At 47.2% G+C, this 8,091-nt stretch overlaps 5 protein-coding genes across 6 annotated transcripts; 2 read left to right on the top strand and 3 right to left on the bottom strand.

Moving 5' to 3' along the window:
- Positions 1-2,002: 2,002 nt before the first annotated feature.
- Positions 2,003-2,314, bottom strand: LOC142111711 (histone H4). The gene has a single exon (XM_075193868.1). The coding sequence runs from the start codon at positions 2,312-2,314 to the stop codon at positions 2,003-2,005; it is 312 nt and encodes a 103-aa protein (XP_075049969.1).
- Positions 2,315-3,384: 1,070 nt separating this feature from the next.
- LOC142111694 (histone H1.01-like) lies at positions 3,385-4,087 on the top strand. Of its 2 annotated transcripts, XM_075193853.1 has the most exons (2): positions 3,385-3,963; positions 4,027-4,065. In XM_075193853.1, exons 1-2 carry the CDS (start codon positions 3,385-3,387, stop codon positions 4,063-4,065), a joined length of 618 nt encoding a protein of 205 aa, XP_075049954.1. The 2 variants fall into 2 exon arrangements, with proteins under 2 accessions (XP_075049954.1, XP_075049953.1); XM_075193852.1 differs by having other exon boundaries at positions 3,385-4,087.
- A 428-nt stretch (positions 4,088-4,515) lies between these two features.
- On the bottom strand, positions 4,516-5,073 carry LOC142111721 (histone H2A type 1-like). Its single transcript, XM_075193877.1, has one exon. It carries the CDS (start codon positions 4,958-4,960, stop codon positions 4,568-4,570), a length of 393 nt encoding a protein of 130 aa, XP_075049978.1. The 5' UTR covers positions 4,961-5,073; the 3' UTR covers positions 4,516-4,567.
- A 147-nt stretch (positions 5,074-5,220) lies between these two features.
- Positions 5,221-5,689, top strand: LOC142111723 (histone H2B 1.1). Its single transcript, XM_075193878.1, has one exon. The coding sequence runs from the start codon at positions 5,262-5,264 to the stop codon at positions 5,640-5,642; it is 381 nt and encodes a 126-aa protein (XP_075049979.1). The 5' UTR covers positions 5,221-5,261; the 3' UTR covers positions 5,643-5,689.
- Positions 5,690-6,203: 514 nt separating this feature from the next.
- Positions 6,204-6,616, bottom strand: LOC142111686 (histone H3). Its single transcript, XM_075193844.1, has one exon. The coding sequence runs from the start codon at positions 6,612-6,614 to the stop codon at positions 6,204-6,206; it is 411 nt and encodes a 136-aa protein (XP_075049945.1). The 5' UTR covers positions 6,615-6,616.
- Positions 6,617-8,091: the final 1,475 nt, after the last annotated feature.

The raw sequence follows: 8,091 nt of genomic DNA, 5'->3' as shown, positions 1-8,091 counted from the left end.
GATCACTCAACTTGTAGCTCAGCCTCTTCATGCATACCTGCACCCTCTGTCCCAAGCGTCATGCTCCTGACGTTGCTAGCGACAGACCTTGGTGCAACCGTTTGCTAACCACATTGTGAGCTACCCCCAACTGGTGGTTACTGCTGCTAGACACAGCTGGTTGGTTCCATTTTCTTCATTATCAGGGGATGTGAGTGAGAGATAGGTCTTGCATCTCCCTTCCCTGGCAGTTGAACACTAAAATTTACGGTGTGTACCCAGTGGTGTATTGAACGCAGTTGTTATAAAACTATGCCACTTCTTGCACACATTTAACCCTTATTACTCAGTGTCTCGACTTATCCCAAGCACATCTTCCTTCTCCAGGTCCAAAGACTCTGGCCTAAGCCACTGATCTGTCCCGTAAGGATCTCACCTGGTTCTGGTGGTGGGGTAGACAGCAGTACACAGTTCCTGGATGTCCCATTGGAACTCATTAGTGCGGTCACTCAGCTAGAGTGGAGGTTGACACTGTCATGTAGCAAAGTATGAGGCAACAGGGGAGAAATTGGGCCACGCATATGTGCAAAATAGTGGTAGCAGAGTTGTTGTCTGACATTCGTTGGGTGACTTCCCCAACCCCAAATCCCCAATTGCAAGTAACCCATTGGCAGACGGGGCTTCTCGATGCCTATCTCCTGGTTAACCCTGTGGCTGGCTGTCTGACTGGTTTGCTGGCTGTCGAGATTATGAGCCAAATATATGAAATGTGATATCAGGGATAAAGTTGCCTGTACTACTATGTGACATGTAGTGGAATGCAAAGCAACCTCATCTATGACATAACTTTAAAGCTACAATGAACCGCTATAGGAGACAAAAGCTTTCACTGTAAACAATGTCCTGTCATTGAAGTAACTCTTAACACATAACAAGACACCAGGGATCCAGATCAGAGAGGGGGGCTGCCAATCACACACAAAGGGACCATGTGATCCGAGAGCGCATGCATGTTTCCTATAATCCACATAAGAAAAATCTAATCCTTCCTAAATATACTTCCTATAATTGATATTAATACTTAACAAACATGTGTCCATTAATTATGAATATAATTTCTCCCCCTAATCTTCGCTCCTAATAAAGAGAGAACAATGTTATACAGCTAATATGTCAGTTATACAGCTAATATGTCACAATACAAAAACAGGACTAACATCTGTATTGAGGCACATTGTAACAGTCTCTCTTAGAATGCAGGGAAGTGTACAGACTGAAACAAAGAACAGATTTAATATACAGTGTCAAATCACATATTATATTTACTATGTATCATAACCGCTGCATGAACAGTGGCAATCACATCTCCATTTTCACAGTGCTACATTGTCCCATGCTATGAATTAAAACTATTGTATGTATGATTAAAACAAATACCCAGTTCTGTGGTGAATGCTTTCTGCTGTCCTTTGAAATGTAAGAGGGAATGAGCCAGGCTGACTTAAACTTTACTTTCATTCATGCCATCTCCCTGCTCTTACCAGACCTCACATATATTATAAAGTCTGCACCAAGATATCAATTATAGGGACACATATTTAGAGTTTTCTGGAAAGATAATATATTGTTCAAATCGTGAGTTGCACCGTTTAATGTTTTACACAGACTGCAATACCACTGGTCACATTTACTCAGCAAAGGTATCTGTGCAAGATGTAATTATTATATAATCTGGTATGCTTTACAATCGTGCATTGTTACCAGCAGGACACGATAGTCTCTTATTAACAAACTTTTCTAAGGCAACACTGACACGCAGCGATCACCTTTGCATATGTTTCAAATAGCTAATCGTGTATCCTCGAGGATACAAAAGTTAAACAGATCACCGATATATAGTGGGGAGAATTCCACACATTCTACCGAGTACTAGGGCAATATTACAGCTCTCTAATGGAAGAGATGGGCGGCCCTGAAAAGGACCTTTGTGTGTGTAATGAAATTAGACGAGAGGAGTCAGTGCTCAGCCTCCGAATCCATACAGAGTGCGGCCCTGTCTCTTCAGAGCATAGACCACATCCATAGCGGTGACAGTCTTCCGCTTGGCGTGCTCAGTGTAGGTGACGGCGTCCCGGATGACGTTCTCCAGGAAAACCTTCAGCACCCCACGGGTCTCTTCATAAATGAGGCCAGAAATACGCTTCACACCTCCTCTACGAGCCAGGCGGCGGATCGCGGGCTTTGTGATACCCTGGATATTATCCCGCAAGACTTTCCTGTGCCTCTTGGCGCCTCCTTTTCCGAGTCCTTTACCGCCTTTCCCTCTGCCAGACATGTTCAAAGGTAATCTTCTTTCCGTCTACAACAAACGAACTAAGTTACACGCTAGACAAGCTGTCCTTTTATACAGGAGAGGCGGACCTGATTGGGAACTTGAGGGAAATAGGGGAGGAGCACCAAGCAACAGGTTCCTGAGTCATACCAACACTGCCAGTTTTCAGGCCGTTGTAGTACAATTATATTTTGGTCCTGTAATGTCAATCAGGGCGACCTTTTGTTGTTAGAACGCAGAACGTAGATGTGTTCGGTTAACTCAGTATATGTTTCTGTTTTCTGAGCTCTCAGGCTGGGAATAAAGCTCTGCTTGCACTTTCACTCACTTTCTGTACCAGTGTGTGACCATTTATTCAGCGGCGGTGGCTGCATTCTGCATGCTCCGTGTTCAAACTGCCGTGTGACCATCCTTTCAGTGTTGTCTGGTAGGAGACTGTCGCAAATGTTAAATCGGGAATAGTGATTACTGGACATATACAGAGCTGACGATTGTGATGCATGACTGTATGCCTGTCAGTATGGAACATCTGTGTAACGTGACAGTCTCACACGAGTCTGAAGGTTTAAAAAGGTAGAAATAAGACGTGAGAAGTGAAACATGACATAAAAGGAGAAGTAGGAAGGTTTACTCTGCTCAGTCACTGGGGGATCCGGGAGCTTTCTTTGGGCGCATCCACGTATTTGATCATAAGTTAAGATACAGAGAGGAGATTTAGGGAGATGGGGGTGTTGGGTGTATTTTCAGTGTATTTGCCCGGGGTTCCTCAATATAAAAAGTCTACACACGACGAAAGGGCGTCACAATGTGCTGATGAAATAAAGGACAACGAGCCGGTATTATTACACTTCATATTAAACTCATTTCTTTCAGCCATAGAAACACAAAGCGGGAGCCGACATTCTAGAACGGCGTCCATGAGGATAATGGGCGTGGTAACAATACCCCCGGAATCTGCGCACATGATTGGCTCTTCACCACAGCCAATGGCTTCGCATTCCTGGGCTCTATATAACAACTCAGTTGATGATTATCTGCATGTAAAAGTTTTGTTTCTATTTGGTGCACGGAAAATGTCAGAGACAGCTCCCGCCGCAGCGCCCGCTGCTCCAGCAGAGGCCCCCGTCAAGGGAAAGCGTCAGCCGAAGAAAGCAGCTGCAGGAAGCTCCAAGAAGGGCAACAAAACGTCCGGTCCAAGCGTGTCTGAGCAGATTGTTAAATGCGTGTCCGCATCCAAGGAGCGCAGCGGTGTTTCCCTGGCCGCCCTGAAGAAGACCCTCGCTGCTGGAGGTTACGATGTGGAGAAGAATAACAGCCGCCTGAAAGTGGCGCTCAAGAGCTTGGTGACGAAAGAGACCCTGATCCAGGTGAAAGGCAGCGGCGCCTCCGGTTCCTTCAAGCTGAACAAGAAGCAGCTGGAGAGCAAGGATAAGGCAGCTAAGAAGAAGGTGGCGGTGGTTAAACCCAAGAAAGCGGCAGCCAAGAAAGTGCCCAAGTCCCCGAAGAAGTCTCCCAGCGCAGCCAAGAGCCCGAAAAAGGCCAAGAAACCGGCAGCAGCCAAGAAAGCAGTAAAAAGCCCTAAGAAGCCGAAACCTGCTGTGAAACCCAAGAAGGCGGCCAAGAGCCCGGCTAAAAAGGCAGCTAAGCCCAAAGTGGCTAAGAGTCCGGCTAAAAAGGCAGCTAAGCCCAAAGTAGCCAAGAGCCCGGCTAAAAAGGCAGCTAAGCCGAAGAAGGCTGCTCCTAAGAAGAAGTAACTTGGAGCCGCACTCCTGTCAATCACACAAAGGCTCTTTTCAGAGCCACCCACTCGGTCTCGACAGAGCTATATAGTATATATTCCCCTCCACACACACTTTTCTGTTACTCTATGGGGGTGGATGTGTGCGCTATGAAGCTGAGCTCTAGAGTAGCTGTTTCTTTCCGGCGGTGGTGCGAGAAAAGAGATTATAGCCGTATATACTGACTCCTGCCGTCTTATTATAAAGTGTCTGCAGCTTGTTTAAACGTAACGTCAGTGCACCGTGACAGTGCCATATATGGTTCACTTTTGTTTAATAGACGACACCGCCAATCTGGATGGGGGAGTTTAGTTCAACTGTGTCCGTTATCTAACGAGCATTACAATGTAACCTCGTCTAACTCGAGTTAACACACAGCTAAAGCGGGATGTTATAGTCGTGGATCAGCTCTTTAGGGACGGGGTGGGTGGCTCTGAAAAGAGCCTTTGTGTTGTGGGGACAATTATCCAGCAGGAAATTACTTGCTCTTGGTTGGTTTATGGCTCTCGGTTTTCTTGGGCAGTAGGACGGCCTGGATGTTGGGCAGGACTCCTCCTTGGGCGATAGTCACCCCACCGAGTAGCTTGTTGAGCTCTTCATCGTTGCGCACAGCCAGCTGTAGGTGACGGGGGATGATGCGGGTCTTCTTGTTATCACGGGCGGCATTCCCAGCCAGCTCCAGAATCTCAGCAGTCAGGTACTCCAGCACCGCTGCCAGATACACCGGGGCGCCAGCTCCCACACGCTCCGCATAGTTCCCCTTCCTCAGCAGACGGTGAACGCGACCGACCGGGAATTGGAGACCGGCTCGAGATGAGCGAGTCTTGGCCTTAGCACGGGTCTTACCGCCCTGTTTGCCTCTTCCAGACATTTCAACTTATGTGTAAGTCAATCTACAACAATAAGGCTATCTGTCCCGCCTCCGTATATTTATACGCTGTAGGGACAGACACCCTTCTCTCATTGGTCCGCTATCAAATTAGCTAGTGCCGCTCAAGTTCAAACAAACACCAATCCGCAGCAGCGGGTGGGATTTGACATCGCACAACATCCAATAGTGCACAGAGCAGACTGTGGGTCTCATTTACATGGGCTGCCTATAAATAGAGCGGCTGTGGGAGGTATCAGGAACAGTTTCTGCACATTGTGATTGGGATCGTTTTGTCGCTATAATGCCTGAACCAGCCAAGTCTGCCCCAGCAGCCAAAAAGGGCTCAAAGAAAGCCGTCACCAAGACCCAGAAGAAAGATGGCAAGAAGCGGAGAAAGAGCAGGAAGGAGAGTTATGCTATTTATGTCTACAAGGTGCTTAAGCAGGTCCACCCCGACACCGGCATCTCCTCTAAGGCCATGGGCATCATGAACTCCTTCGTCAACGACATCTTTGAGCGCATTGCTGGAGAAGCTTCCCGCCTGGCTCACTACAACAAGCGCTCCACCATCACCTCCAGGGAGATCCAGACCGCCGTACGTCTGCTGCTGCCCGGAGAGCTGGCCAAGCACGCCGTGTCCGAGGGCACCAAGGCCGTCACCAAATACACCAGCGCCAAATAATTCACCCGTGATATCCTGAGACCACAAAGGCTCTTTTCAGAGCCACCCACCTTCTCTCTGATCGGGCTGTATTCACATTCCCTGTAAGTCATGGATAACAGGTTTTCCTATACTGTACCACCACCATCCCCTGTACGAATGTTTATTACAATACATACAATTCTACCAGCCAACGTTCTAAATAAGCCGACTTCAATTTAATATTTTGTCTGTCTTGCAGCATCTATTTAACGGCTTGTAGTATGAATCAGCTCTCGCCCATTGGGTAACCCAGACGTACTTTAGTTACTCTAGGAATCAGTATAGACCCAGGCAATGTTTCGTCCTGCACCGAAGGGAGAACTGTTGTTAAAATGAATTTTAGGGACGTTACAGTAACACTTAAAAAAACGGGATAACTTTTAAAACAGGTTTTAGATCTCAACATGTATAAAGCACCCGCCCCTCCCAGGTCATATAATGTCGGAAAGCTGGGTAGATGGGAGGATACAGCTCGTTCGAATGCGCATTTGGTGGCTCTGAAAAGAGCCTTTGTGCTGTGTACGTAGGAGGGACGAGTATCTATGCTCTCTCCCCTCGGATCCTGCGGGCCAGCTGGATGTCTTTTGGCATGATGGTCACTCTCTTGGCGTGGATGGCGCACAGGTTGGTGTCCTCGAAGAGCCCCACCAGATAAGCCTCGCTGGCCTCTTGCAGAGCCATGACTGCTGAGCTCTGGAAGCGCAGGTCGGTCTTGAAGTCCTGGGCGATCTCACGTACTAAGCGCTGGAAGGGCAACTTGCGGATCAGCAGCTCGGTGGACTTCTGGTAGCGGCGGATCTCTCGCAGAGCAACAGTGCCGGGACGGTAGCGGTGAGGCTTCTTCACGCCGCCAGTAGCTGGGGCGCTTTTCCTGGCAGCTTTGGTCGCCAGCTGCTTGCGGGGAGCTTTCCCGCCGGTGGACTTGCGAGCGGTTTGCTTAGTTCTAGCCATTATTCAAAATTATAATGAATATTAAAGACGGCAGCTTAACAATCCTATTTAGACATAGCGCTGCACGATGATTGGATGAGTTAAGCATGCCCCCCTCCTTTGATTGGCTTAAATAAACTGTGGACTATTTCAAATTAACCCGCCAGTAGTAACGTACTTCCCAGATCAACGGTATACTAAGTCTTATTAGCAACTCGGGAATGAAAGGATTTGAGCGGGAAAGCATTACTTTGTTTCCACGCAGCGTTCAAACAGATGTTCTATTTACTGTGTGGGAAAAAACAGCCACCATTAACCCCATGCTCACCACCAGTTATTGGGATCCGCCGATCATTTGTTGCCACCGAACAGCCTGAAATTGCAGTCAACACTTTCTTCACATTTTAGTTTTTTCTTATTTTTATTGGTATTCTCTTAAAACTAAGCCGATATCAATCCATCACACAAGTACCCAGCAACATCAATAAAGGTCCAGTACCCGTTGGAGTCCCCCTGTTCTCTGAAATATGCCAGTCACACTTCTCCAAAATGCTCCACGTGTATAGTATAACCATGTATGTCACCGTGCCATTAGAATATGGTCTCTCAGGGTTATATCATAGGACAAAAGGTTTCCCTTTCTGAGGCAGGTGATAGCTTGGCAAATAAGGTTGCTTTTGGGCCAGTCAGTAAGCTGGCAACAAACATGGGCTATGCGTTACCCTGGTATCCTCACAGATGCCAAGCAATATAGAGCAGACGGATTACCTTTTATCCAGAGACACATAAAATAACACAACTTAAGTTTTCACATGTAACATAATTTGTGGGCAGTGTTAGAGCACAGTTACAATCTGTTTGTTCCTTTTTAAGCTAAACTGTGGTCATCATAAACACGCACAACTCTTTGTTCCCTCATGCTCCCCTCCCCTTCTCATATACCCCTCCTCCACTCCATGCAGTCCTTCCATTCCCTCTCCTTTATCTACCCTCTGTCTCTCACCATGGGGTATATTTAAGAAAGCATGATAGTGCTCTTACCGGCAAATTAAGCTTCCTGGGTGTCCTCCGCAAATTTATGAAAGGTGCATTGCAGCAGATATCGTGGATATCTGCTGCTTTGCACTCATCTTCGTTTTTAGGAGTAGTTGACATTCAACAGTATGGTGACTGCTCCCAGCTCAAATCTAACAAGTTCCGAAAAAATCCAATGCTGTCATCTCTGCTCCGAAGAGCAGAGCTGGACAGCGCATGTGTGGAGGGATCACAGGATCCCTCCCTGTCACTTACAGCTCTATCTCTGCAACGATAGTTGCAGAGACAGAGCAGGGATCTCTGTGCGCATGTGCAGTTCTTCGAAATGCACATGCGCAATTGAAGGATGAAGAGAACGAGGAGTAGATCCGGAGACAGCGCTTCCGAAGAGGGGGGGTAAGTATGATTTTTTTGTAATCACAGAAACAGCAGTTTTTCGAAACAGCTGTTCCTATGATCTGTT

Source organism: Mixophyes fleayi, assembly GCF_038048845.1.
Source record: "Mixophyes fleayi isolate aMixFle1 chromosome 4 unlocalized genomic scaffold, aMixFle1.hap1 SUPER_4_unloc_4, whole genome shotgun sequence".
NCBI classification, from domain to species: Eukaryota; Metazoa; Chordata; class Amphibia; order Anura; family Limnodynastidae; genus Mixophyes; species Mixophyes fleayi.
Note: the sequence above shows the minus strand (reverse complement) of the source record. Positions and strands in the feature narration are given on the sequence as shown.